At 44.5% G+C, this 21,744-nt stretch overlaps 1 protein-coding gene across 1 annotated transcript in view; it reads left to right on the forward strand.

The window, feature by feature from the left end:
- The first annotated feature begins 5,530 nt into the window (after positions 1-5,530).
- EPHB3 (EPH receptor B3) overlaps positions 5,531-21,744 on the forward strand; it is a 35,740-nt gene continuing 19,526 nt past the window's right edge. Inside the window, exon 1 of the mRNA XM_083177384.1 lies at positions 5,531-6,072. Within this exon, the coding sequence (XP_083033510.1) occupies positions 5,976-6,072 (97 nt within the window). The 5' untranslated portion in view covers positions 5,531-5,975. The remainder of the gene's footprint in view (positions 6,073-21,744) is intronic.

Below are 21,744 nucleotides of genomic sequence, written 5' to 3' on the forward strand. Positions count from 1 at the left end.
TGACACAAAATGGGATGATTGCAGTAACCTAAGGCTAGGAGTACTGTAGGGTCCCAGCATAAACATCATATCCATGTAAATTTGCATCCCATCCACAAGCATTTCAGGTGAGGCTAATAACTAATACATGCGTAGTGTATGATATACCCTGTATCTATAGAGTTAAGTGAAGCACATCCTGCACCACATGAGGGTATAGTATACAGGCATGGCATATGGTGAAGCGAAAGTACACATTGGAGTACACAATGGAGTCCATGAGGCAGCACATAGGCAAGGCCGTAGGTGGCAGTATCAGCTTTAAAACTCCAGCAAAATGTGTCCCCTCAGCAACTCCAGCAGCTAGGGTTGCCACCTCTCCAGGATTTCCTGGATTCTCCGTGAATTAGTGACAACCCTCCAGGACGTTTTTGCAGTCTCCCGGATTCTGGGAATCTCCCGGAATCCAGGTGACTTTGAAAGCCTCCGCAGCCTCCCAACTGAGTGTGCACACTGTAGAGAGGGTGGTTTCAGTGGAGCGTGAGCTCTGGGCGCCAGAAAGGTCACAGGGCATGCACAGTGCGTCTCCAGCACTGCGAGTTGCTGCCCGCCCCACAGCTCCCTTTGAGAAATATTTAAACTGGGCCGCGGGAGAGAAGAGGACAGAGGAGCACTGTGCAGCCAACAGCTTAGGATGCTGCTGCAGTGCTTCCTCCCAAACTGAGCCTCAGAGGAGACATAAGCCGGCTGCTACTGTGTATCAGTCCCAGGGCAGAGTCGTCTGTGCTGTCAGGTGAGGAAATGGTGAGGCCAGTGTGGAGGGGAGGGATTTGTGTGTGTGGACGGTCAGTGATTGGGGCAGATATGCATGTGAGGGGGTGCGGGAGGTTGCTGTGAAGTTGTTTTCACTGGTGTCAAGGTGAGGGGAGGATGTATGAGGTATCTCTGTGTAGGAGTTGTCAGTAGGGGAAATGTGTTATTAAATGTAACAATAGGGACTTCAATACATGTCTGTATTAGAGGCCATGCCCATTTTTCTGAAGAGGTCATGCCCATTTTACAAAGCCACGCCCACTTTTCCGGGAAACAAGCTATGGATGTTACGAGCAGATTGCAAGATGGAGGCCACGGGCAGGTCTTAAGCAGCCCATACACGCTGCTCTGTGGGCGTGCTGTACTAGCACGGATCACATTGCATTGCATTGCATGTGCATCCATTGTGCATGCAATGCGATGCAATTTGATGAAACCTAAGTACAAAAAGTATGTGCAAGCACATACTTTTTGTACATATGCTGCCCATACACGCTGCTTTGTGAGCGTGCGTTCCGTGCTGTACTAGCACGGATCAAATTGCATTGCATTGTATGTGCACACGTTGTGCATGCAATGCGATGCGATTTGATGAGAACTAGGTACAAAAAGTATGTGCAAGCACATACGTTTTGTACTGTGCGATGAGGTGCGCGGGAGCGCGCACCTCAAAGCACACATCGGGTCAGCCCTTATAGCAGCGTGTATGGGCTGCTTTAGGTTTCATCAAATTGCATCGCATTGCATGCACAACGAATGCACATGCAATGCAATGCAATGTGATCCGTGCTAGTACAGCACGGAAAGCACGCCCACAAAGCAGCGTGTATGGGCTGCTAGTGCTTTTCTACCTCTGCTATGGAGGCTGAGAGCCACATCCAGCATCTCCTGCAGTACACCTAGAAAGCAGCAGCAGGCAAAGGAGTACAAGGTAGACAGGGAATAAGAACCCTGAAACGGTGACTACCCAGCCAGAAGATGGATCTCAGTACTTGCGGCTCCCTGCGAAGTGTTCTTGTTCAAACTGACACATTAGTGGCCATTTAGAACTTGAGTGCAATGGCATGCATGGGACGAGCCCTGTTTTGCAGATCCTGGTTAGCACTCTAGCGCTATACTTTTAAATGTATAAATTATAACTAAAGGGCCGACCCAGACCTGTTTGTACAGGTCCGAATTCAGCCCCGTCCCAATGGTGGTGATATGCGATTATGTATTGTCACCAATGTGCATGTGTAGGCCCTGGCTCTTCAATGAGGTGCTCGCAGCCTGAGTGACAGTCTACCCAGCGTTTCATGCGCGTTCCCACAAAAATGGTGGGTGTGCCCGTAGAAAAGCTGGGCGAACCCCAGCAAATGCAGGCTCAGGGTGGGTGGATGATGTCACATGACATCAGCGCTCACCTCCAATTTGGCGGAAAGCGTCCAGATGAAAAGTAAATCCAGGCTTACTTTTCATTACGAACAGATGGTGAGTAGCCATGGGATGATTTTTTTCTCTGTGCAGGAGCATGTGAGTGGAGGTGTAATAGAGGGTACACACCGTGAGATATGCACTATTTTTCTATTAGATTTTGCTTATAGAAGCAAAATCGAATAGAAAATTGAATGGTTTTTCTATATTCGATACAGATTTGATCCCAATGTAAATAAAATATAAAATTAGTCTTGGCAGGCAAGACCACATAGTGCAGAACCGTACTATATAGTCAAATCAAATGCATTTTGCGTACCATTCGAATCAATCCCAATATGATCCCAATCGAAGCAAGATCGAATCGCAAGCAAAATCTCATTGTGTGCACACACTATAAGTGTACGCATCGGCTCGCAGTGTAGCGTGGGGATTCGGTCGGCGAGGGGGGTTTGCGTTCGGCAGAGCGGCGTTTACCTGCTTGCTAGGCAGCGACTTTACGCATCCCAGTGAACAGGTCTCTGAATCGGGCCCTAAGTTAAGTGGTCCAAAAAAGGTGCTGCTGTTGTGTGTTGTGTGAAATGCCATAATTTACAGATTTCCTTCACCATGAATTTGCAGCGACCAGCGTTCAATTAAGCCCCCACCCAGCTGGAGTGAAATCCCACCTTGCGAATCAATGTGAATGGGTGCGTACAGCAGTGCGAATATGCCCAAAACCAAAACTAACAGGCTCACCGTCATATCATTCTTACACTGGCCACAACTGATCACAGGCGTGTGTAGCCCTGAACTTACTCAGCAGTGCCATGGATAGAGGCATATGTGGGCTGGAGCGGATGTCACGCACACTCCCCTAAAACGCTTTCCACCCCTGGATGCCTGCTTTTTGTCAGTCACCTTGCGAACGATGTGCGTATAGATAAAGTTGCAGTACTTCATTGCTGGATGGCCTTATGCATGCAAACTACAGGCCGTGCGCATGCCTAGTGTATCGTTAATCAACCTACTGTGCGAATTCGCAGCTGTGCGATCAGGTCTGAATCAGCCTCTTGTCCCATAACTTATTGGGTGAGACCTCTTCTATCCAGGTTCTATCACAGCGTTCTCAGTGTTTCTATAAATGGGTGTCTGCCTTTGCAGATCTTGTACACACGCATCGATTTTACTGATTTCACCAATTCCACTTCCTTTCGATTTGGCCTTTGATTTCCATTAGATTTCACATTCGATCTGCACTTTAGCATTAGATATCGATTTTGATGTGCATTCAAGATGTACACATTTGATTTACTGGATTGAATTCGATATTTCCTTGCCTGCACAGTCTATTTTTCTTTCCGATATAGAGAAAATGGGAGCCTGCATCGAATCGAATGCAGATCGAAAGCATCTTATAAACCATTCGATTTTGCTTTGATTTTGCTTCTATAAGCAAAATAGAATGGAAAACCTGTGAAAATGGAAGCGTGTGTACACCCCTGTATGCTTTGGCTATGTGGGTTCGGCTTTGTGTTTTTGTTTTGTTATAAAGAATTTATCTACATTTGTTATATGTATTTATCTACAAATGATACTTACACATTCTTGCAGATGGCTGCCGTCAAGTCTACAATGCATGATAAACATCAGAACCATTTTATATGGGAAGGTTCCTATATATCTGTATCTTTGATTATTTATGTTGTACTATGATGTGGGAGATTGTGAGCTTAGAAAGTGCAGTACTGGTTCTATTATGTTGTGTATTTATTTATTATACAGATGAAGCCCCTCTCATGCTTGCGGGGGCTGGCGACAAAATCGACAGCCCCGACCAGCCATCGGAAGGAGGTGCACATGCATGAGACGCTCACTCGCCCCTTTCCGATGGAGCTCCCCATCGGCCCCCGCAGCCTCGACGCCGGTCGCTGCCGCCCCCGCCAGTCGTCGGAAGGAGGCGCACATGCACGAGATGCTCGCTCGCCCCGTTCCGATGGAGCTCCCCATCGGTCCCCGCAGCCTCCACAACGGTCGCCGCCACCCCCGCCTATCTCCTTGAAGCAGAGACGGGCAGGGTCCCACCGCCCAGCCACCGACTGGGACGCGCATGCGTGTGAGACGCTTGCGCGTCCCGGTCTAATGGAGTCCCTCTCTGCCAGCGCTCGCCAGTGGGGACATTCTGGTGAGCGCTGGCAGTGAATGAGTGGGGCTCCAACTGTGTTTAACCTTTTCCTGACCACTTATCTTATTTAAATGTTTGAAAGAGCCTATACTATAGTATTCCATACAGTATCCAATGTATAAATTGACCAATTTTCTGGGCTGTTACTGCTCCCCCAAACCCATTTGTTGTGGGCCGGATTCAGTCCCCTGGCTGATGGTAGGGTTTTGCGCGAATATACTCCAGTGCAACTCGCTGAAGCATCCTATAGTGAGAGGAGAGAAGGGGGCAGGCAGGGGGAGGAAGCAGGCCCTGTGTGTAGTCTTCCAGACAACCAGACAATATGTTGCACCCAGGGCGGGCTCTACCATTAGGCAGCTTTAGGCAGCTGCCTAGGGCATTGGGATCTGGGGGGGCGCCACAGAGTCTGCCTATCACAAAAGTACAGATGTCTACAAGGACGACATCTTTGTTGTACTTAATGCAAGTGGTGACAGAGGAATGTCTAGGATGCCACCTCAACAACCTTCACTTAAGGGGTTGGAAAGTGGGTATTGGTGGCAGTGTGGGGTTGCCAGGGGGTAGTAGACTAAAGTTTTGCCTAGGGTGCCAAGAGACCTTACACCAGCCCTGGTTGCACCACGCATATGCGTACCGTGTCTGTTTAGTTTGTCTTTGTGGTTTACTGCAGTTTTTACATTTGTTTTCAAGCTTAAACATAACACAACGGCACACAGCAACGTGCAGCGACTAACCAGAGCCCTGATGGCAGCGCAGCAGGTCCAGAGGAAACACACTACAGGAGCCGTAGGGAAGTAGATACAGCAGCAAAATATGTAGATGGCAAGTAATGCTGCCTCGCACACTTCGCAGCATCCCTTCCTATTTCTTTCTCTCTCACTTTATTTTGTTTGCTGACGGCCTGCCGCTATCATCGCCACAAGAGGTCGCTAGCCGCATCGAATATGGTGTCTTGATTGACATCTACTATACTATTACTATGGCAACAGAGAGAGCAACCAATAGAAACAAGGGGCGGGGTTACAGTGCACCACAGTCCGCCCAACTCAATTCATCTTTTTTGCCAGGCCACGCCCCCCTGCTCTGCCCCCACGTGTCCCGCGCACGGCTGGGAGAAGCAGCCTCCGCCTGTAGCGCGCTGGCAGCAATAGGAGAGAGCGGCTGCTGCTGCCGAGCGGGCATGTGGGCGGGGCCTACGCCGTGATTGACGCGCCCCTTCCCCCAGACTGAGCTGCGGCTGCAGTGCGGGATTCGCCAGTGTGCGGTCGGGAGTGACCCGAGTACACCCGCGGGGGGGCCCGAGAGACTGGAAACACCCGCGGGGGGGAACAAAGTGACACGAGTGTACCCCAGGGGAGCTATAGCCTGCCCGATACACCCGCTGGGAGGAGGAGGAACAAAGAATCTCGCTTACACCCGCTGTGGACAGTCGGGCGGAGACATCGGACTGAGCTAAACCCGCTTGGGGCAACACGACTCGGATATACCCACCCGTTGGAGCCCTGGCTGGAGGGTAACAGTGATCCAGATACACGGGGGCAACTGCAGGCGGACACGCGAGAGCGGGTGCTCCGTGTAACCCGGGCGAGCCGCTGCTCCTGCTGGAATGCTGCCGGGTGTTGTGCCAGCGGCTCCCCCAGAGATGCTGCTGCCGGTGCTGGCGATGCTGCTGCTGCTGCAGGCGGGTGTCCGAGGACTGGAAGGTGAGCTGGGGGGATGTGTACAGCGGGCGCTGGGTGCCGGGGGCTGCTCGCTACGTGCTCCGCGTCCCTAATGGGGGCACACGGCGCCGGCACCCTCTGCTGCCCGGGGAAGGGGGGTGTTGCTCGGTGCTGGCTGTGTGCTGCATTACTGGGTACAGGGGGGAAGGGAGGGGGGCTGCTGCTGCTTTACCGACACCTGTGGCTGCCGCTCCCGGGTCACTCCCTGATCCCGCTCTGCCTACTGCCGGCGTTGCAGCTCTAATACCCGGCTGCAGGGGAACTGCAAGTCCCAGCAGCCGGGGAGCCACAGGTTGTTCTATCATCGTTACGGTGGTCTCTCTCCTCCATGGTCCATGCTAGTGCTATGCAGGCCTCACCCGCTTTCTGATACCGGGGAGAGCGGCCAGTGCCAGCCGTGCAGGGGTGTAGCGCCGCATACACCTGGGTTATGGTGTGCAGGGAACATGTATGTGCGGTGCAGGACTGATCAGAGCTTTGTGTTACATGCTCTAGCGCCTAACATAGGATGCTGTGCTGGCCATGTCTGTGGAGTACAGGTGATGAGGGGATAAGCCAGGTGCAGAGTCTTTGCCAGACACACAGGCCATTACTCCCAATAACATAGACTAATATGGTAGTAAGTTAGTGTGAGTGCTCACTCATCTGCCACGGTTATATAGTTCTTTCTCTTGGATGTGTTTGAACAACGGGCTCATTGTACTTGAGATTTCTCTACAGAATTATGCATTGCCAGGTACTTGTTGAATGAGTCCTTTTAAATGATTGATAAGTGTTATCTGTAGCATTGTAAAGTCTGATTCCTCCAGGCTATTTTACCTCTTGTGTGTTTTGCTAACAAGGATTTATTGCTTTTCTGGCAAAAGCCTTTTCCTATCTCCAATCTTTGTGGGCTTTATCCTTTTGGGTATCTGATGAGAACAGGGTGTGGTTAAGGTTAAGATAACAATTGGTTACTCTTTCCAATTTGGGCTGCTCTAGGAAAGTTACCTTAAATCTGGTTTCCTAAGTAGATGAGCTGACCATTTGCTATATTTGCAGAAGGTGCTCGAATAGTGTAGTTTGTATTCTTACTTCACATTCTATTGACTAAACAAATAAGCATCTCTCTGTTCCTTTATCTTTTCAGTGTTTTTACCTGTAACTAATCATTTATGTGCTAAGTGTCTTTAATTTATGCAAGTACACTAATACCTTATCTTATTTCCTTAGTTGTGTGTTTTTTGTGTTTAAAAACGCAGGTCAATATGCCTTGGACACTACGTTTAAATGAGCAAGACGTCGCCATTACTTGTGTTTTTCATAAATGTTAACTAGGTGGAAAGAATAACATTCCTAAACGTGGTGGTCATTGGAAAGACTGGTTCAGACCCATTTTTGTACTTAAAAACACAGTTGATGACCCCTTACCTGAATTTTGAGAGTCCATTTCTTAGCGCCCCTCCTCCATAATTCAGGAAGGGGTTAGCAATAGCTGGTGGTGGTTAAAGTTTCATATTTCCACTATAAATGCGGAATTGGTTTTAATAAGTTGTGGTGTCTGGTGCACTGAATGTATGGAGACTGTGTATTGGCTAAAGTTGTACTTTTGACTTGTATCTGTAAAATGCATAATTAGAACAATACTTAATGCTTTTGAGTATTTCTGTCTTGTGTGTTTTTAGTTTGTTTTTATAGGGTATACTCGTGTTTTTCATTCTATTTCTTTTCTTAGTTATCTATGTTTTACACATCCTCTCTGGCTGCATTGTGACTCATTAATCTGTCACATGCTGATTTGCCCAGGTAAAGTGAGTAATTGTGACTTAACCAACCAAGAGGAAAGTGAATTCTCAGTCTCTTGCAAATCTGTTTGCATTAACTAGAAGTGATGACTTGTTGGTGAAAAATATTGCAGGAAACCAGTTATATTTTTCTAAGTAAAAGCACACTGAATAAATATGATTATATATTCATGTTGAATAACTGGTTTCTGTGCTTATCATTCTATTACAATCTGCATTGATTTTTCTATAAAATGTTTAATTACAACTTTTCATTTCTTGTAGACCCACTTAATATGTTAGTAACCTGACAGACCGCTTTATGCCAACTGTATGTAAGCTGAAGACCCATTTGGACAGCTTTAAACGACTTAATTTCCTTTAATTATCTAATTAACGTCTTCACAACTTTAAGTGTACCTGTTGCTTGCACACAATGTAGGTATGTTTGTGGAGTTAGGCTACATTCAAATAAAAGATCAACTATCATTTTATGTGGAAACTAGTAACATTGAGGCAGGATACACTGTGCCTCACACCTCAGTGAGTTCACTAGTTCCCAGTGACTTTTTATTGTAGTTTTGAAAGTCCACATTGTACACTACATGCCCTATAATATAGGGCCTGCACTATATTATGCTATAACAGGCAGTATGACTGGTATATGCCTTAAAGTGTAAATTGTGTTTTGGGGGAGTTGCGATGCTGTGTACGGCATTGTGATGTTTTATGTCTGGATTTTTTTTTTATTATGTAAATATACATCTTTCAATAAAAAAAAATCCAAGCTGATCGACTGAGCATATGTTATTGTAGTAGTCACCAAATGTCTGCCTTCAGTGTGTTTTGGTGATTGGCACATTATAGCAGCAAAAGCCAAGAAAAAGTAAGAATTAGTTCGGGTTTATGCAATTGCTTTAAGCAAACAGTGCACACATCCTGCAGAATATGAGATGTCCGTATTGGATATTTACCTTCATTTGAGCAAAGATGTAATGGTTGCTACTGACTACATATCACTTGTGTATTTTGCTGAAATACAAAAGGATTGTTCTCTGCGATGTCTGCTGTTTGGGTAATACGTGCTGGAACTGTATAATGATACCGTCAGACACCTGGGTGAAAAACCCTCATAACAGGGAATGGATAATATCTCATCTTTCAATGTGCACATAAATATACTAGGTTTAGGAATGTCTTTGTACATATTCTGGTTATGTTGATATAGATTAACCCTGACAGGTCCTGTGTGGTGGCTCTGGTTACATATTGGTTTGTGGACAAGTGAGAAAGTTGAAGGGATAGCAGTGGCGTTGTGTTGTGGATTTTTACACCACCCAGATTCCTTTGTTTTATTATGTCCCTGTGGACCATTTATTGTGTGCGTGTGACACTTTTGGTTCTTTCTCACACATATGGTGGTGATGTTCACTGTTGGTTTGTAGTGTCGGGGTGTTGACTCATTTTGGTAGTGTTTCTGAGCTACATGTGCCTTGGGATGTTTTCGCATTCCTGTGGTGTTGGTTTGTAGTTTCTGTTGGAGGAGGGTACATGTGCTTTGCCCATTCTTTTGATGATTTGGCAGACATTGGCTGTTTGTTGTTGGTTTAGTCTACAGTATCTGAGATATGTATTCCTGTTGTGTTCATCTGACAAGCTTCTATCGTTCTGTGTTGGCTGCATATGTACTTTTGTCACATTCTGGACGTTGTTTTATTTATTTTTTCATTGTTTTTGTAACTTTTTATAGTGCCAACAGGTAAAATGGAGAATGTTCACATTACATAGAGGCAATCTTTTAGCTCTTATTCTTGAGGGGTGACCCTGTGTTGTATCCTAAGAAAATGTAGCTTTAGAGTGACTGATGTGATTCCATCCAGGAACCTCTCTATGTGTCTACAGTACAAAATATACATTATTGGCTCAATTGAGTAAGGGCCTGATGTAAATGATTTAACCCTTTTAATGCCAACATCTGTTAGAGATGTGCAAACTATCTGTTAAATGCTAGCGTTGCTTACATTTGTTATATAAATTCAAATATAAAATGTTGTGTAAAAAGATTATATTTCCTCTTTACAGTAAACATTACAGGTCATTATGATAAATAAAAATCTTTGCTTGGCAATTTTCACACCACTTTTGTTAAATTCACTTGGCACTAAAATGGTTAATATTCCATACAAAGCCCTTAATATATAGATACTACATAAATTACAGGTGAACTGTTATGTGGTTTGAGGGGCTACCGGATTGTCTTACTTTTTATCTACCTCTCTGTTTGGAACATTTCATTATAAATGTCTGTTCCTTGTCTGCACTATGCAAATCTGAGATGCAAAATAAGCTCACAGAAACAATGTGATTTGCGTTACAGAGCGGATTCCTGATTTGTCCCCGCAGTATGGATTTTTCATAAGTCTTCATTAACTCTTCTGTTTCCTGTGTAGACAAGATCAATGCTGATGATCTATCATGAAACCTGAAACCCATTGTACATGTCTAGACTCAATGTGCATTTCAGTTTGGGGTATCTAGTACCGGCTCGCTAAATGTGTATTTGCTGCATTAAGGTGGCCATGAAGTTTAGTGCACTTAACACACCTATTTCCTCCCTTCTGGTTTGGGCAGTTTAAAGGTTTACCTCACAGGAATTTGTGAATAATCTGTTTTCGTAAATCTGGAGTTAAACTACTATAGTCATAGAAGTGCGGTGTCTTATTTATATGTTTGAATTTTTGTGAGGTTTTTTCTAGTACTTGTGCCGTTTGCTCAGACCTATTTATGTATACCAAGTGAGTCTGTGTGCATGTGTCTGATCAGTTGCCCCCAGCCTTTATCTTCTGCCTGTCCCATTGTCTTCAGATACCATATCGCCAGTAGAGCATCATCGTTTGGGTGAGTGCATATAAACCTGGGGTGTGCGTACCAACACGATGACCTAATTTTACTTCTCATATTACACAATAATTGGATTTATATAGCACTCTTTTTTTTTTAGGACTTTAAAAACAAAGCAAGTAATAAAGAATATTTAATGTCTGTAAAGCTCCTTAAGTAATTCAGCAATAGACACGCCACGCAAAAATAAAGAGCAAAAACAAATTAAAAGTGATCTAAAGCACACAATAAGCATGGTGCAGATAATTCAGAAATCACCTCCATGGTTTGTATATACCCCCTCACAAGTACCATCCCATCCGCAAGGGTATAAGGTGAGGCAGCCATGTTGGGCAGGCTACAGAGACTACACTTTGGGAGATGAGCCATAAAATAAATATACAAGGAAAACTGATGTGTGGTTGTATGATATCCCCTGTATGGAAAGATCTATACACACTGCTTAGGTTACATTTTGAGAAGTTATAGAACAGTAAGGTACAGATGAAGTGGAGATTGTGAATTGGCATTATGGGGAGACATTGGTGGGTAACATAGATGCAACAAAATCTTACAAAGAAATCCAAGTTACAGATTAATATGTAGCAAACTGCATATTTGAGCAAAGCAGAATTGTAAATAGCGTACCAGGCAGCATACCATATATACTCGAGTATAAGCCTACTTTTTCAGAACATTTTTTATGCTAAAAATGCCCCCCTCGGCTTATACTCGAATGAGGGTTCCACTTGAGTCAATAAGTTTACCCAGTTTTTTTGTTGTAAAATTAGGTGCCTCGGCTTATATTCGGGTCGACTTCTACTCGAGTATATACGGTAAATGTGAGTACAGTAATAAGGCATTAAACAGATGAAATGGATACTGTTGCAGAGTCCAACAACATGAGAAGAGGTGGACTCTGCTAGAAAGGGTGACATCCATTCCTAGCAGCAGGATATCAGAGGGCAAACAGCATTGTCAGAGTCCTTCCTGTAGGCCAGTGGTTACCAAACTGTGTGCCGTGGCGCCTTGGGACATTTGCAGGGGTGCCTTGGAATGACGATCCAGGAACAATTCAAATTGTTTGTGGCTAATGTAATACACAAAACTAGTGCTTGTTGCTTCCCATCATCCAACATTTAGACAAACAGAAGCAAACTCTGTCCTTCACCATATAACTGACCCTATGGAAGACCTATAAAAACAAATTACTTTTTTTTTTTTTCTCCAAAACTATTGTCTTAGGGGTGCCGTGAAAGAAATTCTAAGGCAGGGCTGGGCAACCCCGGCCCTCCAGATGTTGATGAACTACACATCCCAGCATGCCTTGCATCAGTTTCAGCATGGCCACATAGCAAAAATAATGCAAAGCATCCTGGGATGTGTAGTTCAATAACATCTGGAGGGCCGGTGCTGCCCAGCCCTGCTCTAAGGCATGGGTCTTCAAACTGCGGCCCTCCAGATGTTGTGAAACTACAAATCCCAGCATGCCTTGCCATAGTTTTGCTATAAGGGAGTGTTAAAACTGTGGCGAGGCATGCTGGGATTTGTAGTTTCACAACATCTGGAGGGCTGCAGTTTGAAGACCCATGCTCTAAGGTGCCGTAATTCAAAAAAGTTTGGGAACCACTGCTGTAGGCTGTGGCACATAAAGGCATCGATGAACTGATGAAGCTGAGATTTGCAGGTGTAGGTGGGAAGCGGATGGAGTCATTCCCTATGCAGGTTCAGACATGGGCAGAATTATTACATACACTTTCACAGATGTAAATACAAATGTTTCCTGTTGCCTTCCATAGCTGAAACTAAGCGCAACAAATATTCCATGTTCCCTTGTTCTCCCCCTTCCATTTTTCACATGCTGCCAAGGTCTAGGTGTTGTTCAAGTGATTGGGAAGGGCTGTGCCAGAAGTAGCTTGAGAGGTTACACATCTTAAGTGTCCGTAAGGAATCGGAAAGCTAAGCATGAGATGTATCAGTCTATGGAGAGAGATAAAGTACTTGTGTGTTCCCGATGTTATGCTGGGCAGACAGGGAGAAGGGCCTGTGGGCAGAACTGCATTGTGTAAAGGTGAAGGGGGTTCAACCCTGCTGAACTCACTATTGGGGGCAGTCCAGCCTGATCTGAATCACTACTGGGGTGTGCTCCAGCCATTAGTATCACTGATGGGAGCGTGCCCTGCAGGTACGCAGGTGCTGGGCTTCTTCCAAGGTCTCCCATTAATGTAGATGCCATGCATGTGCGCACGGCATCTATTCACACGGCATCAGCAAGGGAGAGTGCGGTGACGCTAAAGGGGCATAGCTAATTTTTGCTTTTTAAAAATCAGACAAGGTCCTGCTAAAACAGCATAGCGGGAACACTACACCCAGCCGTGGAACACCATGCAGGGCAAGATGCTTGGCATAAATGAGTCTCCAGGTCATGTGCAACACTGCTATTGTCTGCATATTGTTATGCAAAGAACGCACCTGCGACTAGGATGCACAAGATTTTTATATGACACTTGTACATTGTGGCCACCAGAATAATCATCAGAGCTCAAAGCACCCCAACCCCACAGGGAGGTATGCCTACCTTGGCCATTCCTATGTGGCGTATTGGCTGCTGCATGGCCCCGCCCCTAGCTGATTATGATAGGTGAAGCTGAACTGCAGTTCTTGTGAGGTTTACCCATAAAAACTATCAAAATAATAGGAAGGTATTAATAAGTGTGTGTCACTGTGCGCCATTACACTGCCCCCCGCCACACTGACATGCCGCTGAGATCGTTCGGTGTGTGCCATCATGTGTAATGGGCGTGGCATAGAGTATTACCATGTTAAATGTGCGTAATCTTAGTGCAGTGTGCAATTTTTTTTTTGTTATTGTTGTCTCTAATGTAAATTTCTAATATGAAATGTGCTCTCCCGATTAAAAATAGTGCCCTGCCCGGGGGTCAGCACCCTGCCCTAATAAAAATCCTAGAGTGAACACTATGATGTAAATAAACGATCATACTTTTGATTGCATCCTAGGTGATGGTTATAACAGTTTACAGCAGTGGTTCCCAACCTGTGGTACGCGTACCCCTGGGGGTACACGGCGGCCCCGGCCTGTAATGGCGGCCACGGCAGTCAGACAGGTTGCTGGAGGGGAGGAGAGTGCATTGCGCATCTCTCCTACCCCTCAGTCTGCTTCCCTGTGACTGGCCGCCCGTCTGCCAATCAATCAGAGCTTGCGGGCCGGCAGCCAATCAAGAGCCGGCCCGCGAACTTTGATTGGCGGGCAGCCCAGTCACAGTGAAGGGAAGGAGAGATACGCAGTGTGCTGTACTCTCCTTCCCTGAGAGAAGCAGCGGCGGCAGCAGCTACACGGCAGGGGGACACTGGACTGTCCTCTCCCCAGAAGCAGCGTCAATGGTGAGTGTGCTGCTGCTGGGAAATACTATGGGGGCATTGCTGGCACTGTGGGGGCATATTTATTGCTGGCACTGTGGGGCATACTTGTTACTGGCACTGTGGGTCATTGCTGGCACTGAGGGGCATACTTGTTGCTGGCACTGAGGGGCATACTTGTTGCTGGCACTGAGGGGCATACTTGTTGCTGGCACTGAGGGGCATACTTGTTGCTGGCACTGAGGGGCATACTTGTTGCTGGCACTGAGGGGCATACTTGTTGCTGGCACTGAGGGGCATACTTGTTGCTGGCACTGAGGCATACTTGTTGCCTGCACTGTTGGGCATACTTGTTGCTGGCACTGTGGGGCATTGCTGGCACTGTGGGGCATACTTGTTGGCACTGTGGGGCATTGGCACTGTGGGGCATACTTGTTGCTGGCACTGTGGGACATTGCTGCCACTGTTGGGCATACTTGTTGCTGCCACTGTGGGGCATACTTGTTGCTGCCACTGTGGGGCATACTTGTTGCTGCCACTGTGGGGCATACTTGTTGCTGCCACTGTGGGGCATACTTGTTGCTGCCACTGTGGGGCATTGCTGGCACTGTGGGGCATACTTGTTGCTGCCACTGTGGGGCATTGCTGGCACTGTGGGGCATACTTGTTGCTGCCACTGTGGGGCATTGCTGGCACTGTGGGGCATACTTGTTGCTGCCACTGTGGGGGCATTGTTGGCGCATACCCAGTACCATGGGGTCATACCTGGCACCGTGGTGGCATTCCCGTTTCTGGCACTGTGCGGGCATACCTGGCACCATTGGAGCATATGTGTATCTGGCACTTTGGGGGGCATATGTGTATCTGGCACTATTGGAAGGCTAACGTGATCCGTTGGAATGTCTGTTGCTTCAGTAATTGAGATTTGACAAGGTTCTGTTATTTTATATGCTGTCCTCAGAATGGGCTGAGCTTATATTGTGGTCAAGTGGTTGCACTTTTTTTTCTCTCGTCATTGCCAGTATGACTTGCCCCTGTTAAACCACACCCCTTAGGCCACGCCCCCTAAAAATTTCACGAGGGAGTACTCATAAATGAAAAGCCTAATCAAGGGGTACGTGAGACAAAAAAGGTTGGGAGCCACTGGTTTACAGTAAACCTGAATATTTTTTTATGAAGGTCCACCCCCTATCCGAAGTGCTGATGTACTCTACAATAGACTGGGGATTTGTTAGTTAAGAGAAAGCACTTCAATGCCATGCCACTTCCACTGTAACCAATGTTTCAGTCTTCCCACTGCCTTACAGCGAATGAATGATTGTCAGGCAGGTATGAGGAGATCTGAAACCAGCTGTCGATTTCTTGTCTGTGGTCAAAGTCTTCTTGAGGACTTTCAGATCTAAGTGGCGCTAGCAAGTTCCAGTTGTCAAGCCAGCTGTTTTTAGATTTCCCACTGTATTGGACATGTATTTACTGACTTGAGCCATGTAGAGGATGACTTGAAGTTTCGTTTACCGTGTACAGTTTTAGTAAGGTACAGTGATTCTTGTAGAATGGAGAAGTACTTCAGAAAATGTGTGAAACAGAGCCTGCAAAGTGTGTGCAAATACAACACTATAGATCTACACGCGCAAGTCTGGCCAAATACGGTACAAGTGTAGGATTGTATACATACACACCTTTTTTATTATTATTATTAACTGCTCCTGGTTACATAAAAACATAGAATTTAACGGCAGATAAGAACCTTAGTTCCTTATTTGTTTCTAAGAGAAAAATTCGCCGTGTATTGCGAGAGATTTTTTCACTCGCCCTGTTCCGGAGGGCTCGCTGCCACTCCTGCTCCCACTATTCAATGTGGTTAAGACTCGCCGCCACTCGCGGCGAGTCTTAACCCCTGCAGCGGACAAGCGTCCGCGGCAGGGAGATTAAAGTCTCCCTGGCTGTCCCAGAACATATGTGGAGGGGAGGAGGGCTCCCCGGGACCCAGGCAGCACAAGCTGCCCCCCCCCCCCTATAGCCAGCGGGGGACCCAGTATTCACTGCACCCGATCGTGCATATGTAATGATCGGGTGCAGTGAATATATGAATATCTAATGAGCGGCTCGAGAGCTACGGCCCCCTGCTGGCTGCTCTGTGTAAAAAAATTTTTACAAAAAAAATATATTTTTAAAATTAAATATATATATTCATGTGCTATAAGCACATGAATAAAAAATAGCATGCCCCTTCACAGAAAAAGATTCCTGATTTTTTTGACACCAAAATTAAAAAAAAAAACCTTTTAGTTTAAAAGTTCACATTCCAGTTCTCCATGAAAAGATGGAGAATTGCTACACGGCGAAAATCACTTAGAAAGACGGCGAAAATATCACATTGAATAGGGTGGTTCACTTTTGGAGAGCAAAATGCTCCTTCCAACGCGAAAAAAGCACAAACTCGCCATAAAACACGGCAAATTTTTCTCATTGAATATGGCCCTAAGCATATACTTATAACTATTCCATGCATGTTTAAATTGCTCAACTGTCTTAAGGTGCCCACACATAGCATCGCATCGTATGCCTTGTGCATATGATGTGCATACGATGCGATGCTATGCTAGAAAAAGCTAGTACAAAAAGTATGTGCAGCACATACTTTTTATACTGTGCGATGGGGTGCCGCGGGAGCGCGCACCCCATTGTATAGCATCACACCGCCGGAATCGGTGCGTATGTGGGCACCTTTAGCCTCTACCACCTCTGATGGGAGGCTATTCCAATTGTCCAATACACTTTTTGTGAAGTAATGTTTCCTCAGATTTTCCTTGAACCTCCCTCCCTGGTTCAGTGCATGTTCTTGTGTTGTAATACTACTTTTCATTTGAAGAATGTTCCCTCCTGGACCTTGTTTATAACCCTTGATACATTTGAAAGTATCATGTCCCCCCTTTCCCTTCTCTGCTCCAAACTAGACCTACTGAGATTTTTCAGTCTACATCAAGTTTTCTGATGTAGGCCATGTACTATTTTAGTTGTCCTTCTTTGTACCATCTCTAATGTATTTATATCCTGGATATATGGCCTCCAGAAGCGGACACATTTCTATAATAGACAGACGTGCTTCAGGGATTTTCTATCTGAATATGGTAATCTTGAAAACCTCTCTACAAATGTTTGTGCAGTTTTCACTATTATGTAGTATGGCATTATATAGTACCCATTACCCAACTGGTTTGGAAGCCGAGCAATAACCATTTTAGTTAATCAAGTTTATCAGCGATGTGTGCACGCGTCTATAAAGTGGGGAGGAACGCAGCGCTCTATCATGTACCTGTGTGATTCCACAGCTGATAGATAGATAGATCTATTTATTGGACTTTCATCTAAGTTGAACTCTAAATGAGACCCCTACTGCTTGATGATGCTCATAGATAAACTTTTTATTTTTTTAATATGTCCACAATGATTTTGGATTTACTCGTCACATTACTACTAGATGACATCAGATCTTTGCTCTGTCATTCTTTTTCCTGGCACTTATCCCAGAATAATGTAACAACAATATGATACAACAAATATCAAAGTTCAACTTGGCACAGTTCCCAGATTGTTACTATAGCAACTCAGTGCAGATTTTATAATGACCAATGTAATGTAACGGCGAAAAGTCAGGGTATTTTAGGAGAGAGAAATTGCTGGGGGCTGAATATAAAATACATAAAGTTGTATGCACTTAACACGTTATACCCTGATCTGTGTTGGAGAGTCTATGTAAATCTGAAATGTTCTAGTTAGTACGCCATTTCCCAGGGTTTGTCTTGGTAAATCTTTTTTGCAGTGAAACATTCGCACGCATCGGGTTTAGTGTAGTAGGGTTACAATGTGAGCTTGTGAACAATATTATTCTTATATCTGATCAGGTTGGTATGTTATACATTTTAAAATTCATTGATGTAGTATAATAAAATGTCCTATTTGTCAAGGGACGAATGCTAACCCGTACTTGTGCCTGCTTTTCGTGTCACTAAGTTTAACCCTCTGGATTATTTTAGACATCGCAAAAAGTCATACTTAAACAAAACGAAAAGGCTAAAAATGCTTGTACATGTGCTCACACCTCCCCCTCAACAGGGGCCCTTTTCTGAGCTGAGCTGTCCTGTAGGGAGGGGGGGTTTCCCCTGGGACTGTCTGATGGAGGGGGTTGTGTTAGGATTAGCTTTCCCTGTTTTACACAGCAATCTGCACCAAATCCAGGCCTTTCTTTTTCTTCTATTTTTTTTCTTCTCTATTTTAATGAGAAAAATGTGTCCAACTTGAATCGTGGCCAGAACTAGAAATTACAGTGAAACCTTATGTTGTTGAACGAAATAGTTCTGGGGGCAGAATGTGCATGTACCTGTGTGATCTGTATAGAAGTCTGCCTGTACAGTACCCCCAGTGTCCCTCATGCCTCAGTGACTGTGGAAAGGACAGATGTCTCTCATAAGGCTGTAGTGTGACTGCATTCTAATACTGAATGTGTTCTGTCAGCAGCACAGTACAGGTCTAATGAATATCCATCAGATCAGCACAGGGAGTACACATGTCTGGTTCTGACCAATCAGCACATCGTGGATATAAACTGAAGGTAGTTGCAGGTACACTGATATGTGCACGATACAGTCTGCTTTACTTAATGCTTGTGCAAAGACCTGGAAACAAACACTGCTTCTTATAAATGACTTCACATGTCATGGTTATTAGGTACCTGACTTGGGGGAAAGGGGTACAACTTAATTGGGTTGGGACAATGTGCTGGAACCTGTTTTGGAGGTTGTTTGTTTTTAATATCTTTGGAATGTAAGCTGTCACGAGTAGGGCCCAATCTCCTCATGTGCTTTCTTAAGGTGCCCATACACGGTCCGTTAAACGGATCCGTTTGGGTCTTAATTAGCATGCATCGTATCGGATCGCATGCCTAGTGCATGCAATGCGATCCGATACGATGTTTAGCTAGTACAAAAAGTATGTGCAGCACATACTTTTTGTACCGTACTATGTGATGCGCGGGAGCGCGCATCGCATAGTACAAAACGGACGGTCCGGGAACGGACCGTCTATGGGTACCTTGAGAGAATATATACCGGTAATATATATTTCTGCCACCCTAATAATTGCTTCAGTGTTCTGTCCCCTGATGGTATTTACCATGTACTACTTGTTTAAAATTGCATTGTACTGTAGAGGTGCCCATACACGTTGTGATGTGTGCTGTGCAATTTGTACTTCATTTGTGCCGTGCGATTTTTGGCACTTGTAGGGGGATGCGATGAGATCTGCTGTACTGTACTGTGTGGGTGCGATGCGATTTTAGCCTCCTTTTTTTTTTTTTTTTTGTTTATAGTTATCTAATGGACATCACATCACATGCACTACAAAAGTGATGCGATGTAGCACAAAAAGTACTGCCTGGAGATACTTTTTGTGCTATACAATATTGTACCCGCGGGGATGCGCATCCCATGTTAAAATCACAACGTGTATGGGCACCTTAATTCGTTATTTTATTGTTTGTTTGTGGCACCATATAAATAAACTATAATCTTATCAGCATAAGTTATGCTTTGGGTTCAAATCCTTCTCTCTTTCTTTTTATTTATTTATTTTTATTTATTTAAATATCTTCGATTTCATTCTCAAAATAAAATGTACACATCTAGGAGCTGGGGGAACTATAGCATTAGCAACAAATTCTAACATGACCCCAAAAGTAAGACATGAGAACTTTCTCCGCTCCTCCCTTCCCCCACCGCCTTCTGTTCTGTACAAAACTCTTTGTAAATCCTATCATTGTACTTTGGCAGTGCATGTGTAATGTAATGCTAATAAATAATCCTTGCACAAAACTGTTCTGATACAACAGTTCTTTCCAGTGGAAGTCTAAAAAAGAGACCGGTTGTGGTCCTCTAACACTCTCAAATCACCTCCCACTTAAATGAGAACTTTTGAATATTTTATTGTTTTTGTGTCGCGTATACTGCGCTGGTTTGGTAATCCCTGTTCTACGCTCATACAATAATCATTTTTACCTACCATCACATGAGTGAACTGCAATATATCTTATGCAATTGTTAACTCCTAGCTTGGGATTGGTCCAGGCAATTATTTGTCATTTTAGAAAGCACAAAAAAATTGCGCAGGGCTGTACAGCAAACTTATTCATCAACACTGAACCCTGCCCCAGTGGGGCTTACAGTGTCATTTCCTTACCACACGCAAACATTCACAGCAAGGTCAATTTCATAAGAAGTCTCTTAACCTGTCAATATGTTTTGGGACTGTGGAAGGAAACTGGTTTACCCAGAGGAAACCTATACAAACATGGGCTGAACATACCATCTGCATGTAAATATGTTAATGGTCACCAAAGGCGTTTTTTTCTGATTGATGTAGCAATTTTCTATCATTAGTATAGTATACATTTCCTCCAGCACACTCTGTAGGCATGTTGGTACCAATAAGCCATGACGTTCCATGTTGTAGTAGACATGGCCAGTCATAATCGTAAGCCCCAAACACATTTTTGTTATGTTGATAACATCATGTAGTTATCACTAAGAAGGGCCCGTCTGAGCAATGTCTTTGACAATATTGCCCATCGTTAATGACCCCCGGTCGGCTGAGCATGCAATTAAATTTTTGCTATACAGGTTGAGTATCCCGTATCCGAATATCCGTTATCCGAATTATTCCGAAAACCATACATTCCAGAAACTCACTGGGGACATTTGTAACAGCACTACTGGTGACATTATTTGTAACTGGCACTATATATGTGCAAGAAAATGATTGCTTGGCCTTCAAATTCAATATCTGAGATAGTACACAAATTTTGTTTCATGTTTTGAAACCTTGTTTTTTGAACAAATAAAATATATTTGTGTGTATTTTATATGGTAATAAAATATATATGTGTGTATTTTATGTGTTTATACAGCATAAATGCAAGATACTTCAAAATACATCATTTAAATATTAAAATATTCCGAAATACGGAATAATCCGCTATCCAAAATTCTCCTGGTCCCGAGCATTTTGGATACGGGATACTCAACCTGTATAGCCAACTGATCTACATGTACAAGAGGTCCCCCGTAACGTCACTGAACAATATTGTTTATAATTTACAGCAGTGATTGCTAACCTTGACACTCCAGCTGTTGTTGAACTACATATCCCAGCATGCCCTGCTATAGTTTTACTATTTGGCCATGCTAAAACTAATGCAGGGCATGCTAGGATGTGTAGTTCAACAACAGCTGGAGTGTCAAGGTTAGCCGTCACTGGTTTACAGTGTGTTTGCTCAATTCATTCACCCGTGGCTGATATCATTAAAAATATCGGCGGTGGGTCAGCTAGGGTGTACGGGGCTTAAACATGCAATCTCCACAAAATGCTGCTTACAGACAAGGGATGTGTTTCAGAGGATAGAGGTGTTTTTTGATGGGTTGTCTCGGAAAGTGCTGGGGTGTTAGGAATACAATTACATTGAAAGTGGACAAATCCTACATTAGCCCCTGATTGTATGAATCCATAAAATTAATAAAAACACATTAAGCATATTATTCTTTAACCACTTCCTGAACCCCTAGGGGGAAATGAGTATGAA

The sequence above is a fragment of the Crinia signifera genome, chromosome 3 (genome assembly GCF_055691185.1).
Source record: "Crinia signifera chromosome 3, ASM5569118v1, whole genome shotgun sequence".
Classification (NCBI taxonomy): domain Eukaryota; kingdom Metazoa; phylum Chordata; class Amphibia; order Anura; family Myobatrachidae; genus Crinia; species Crinia signifera.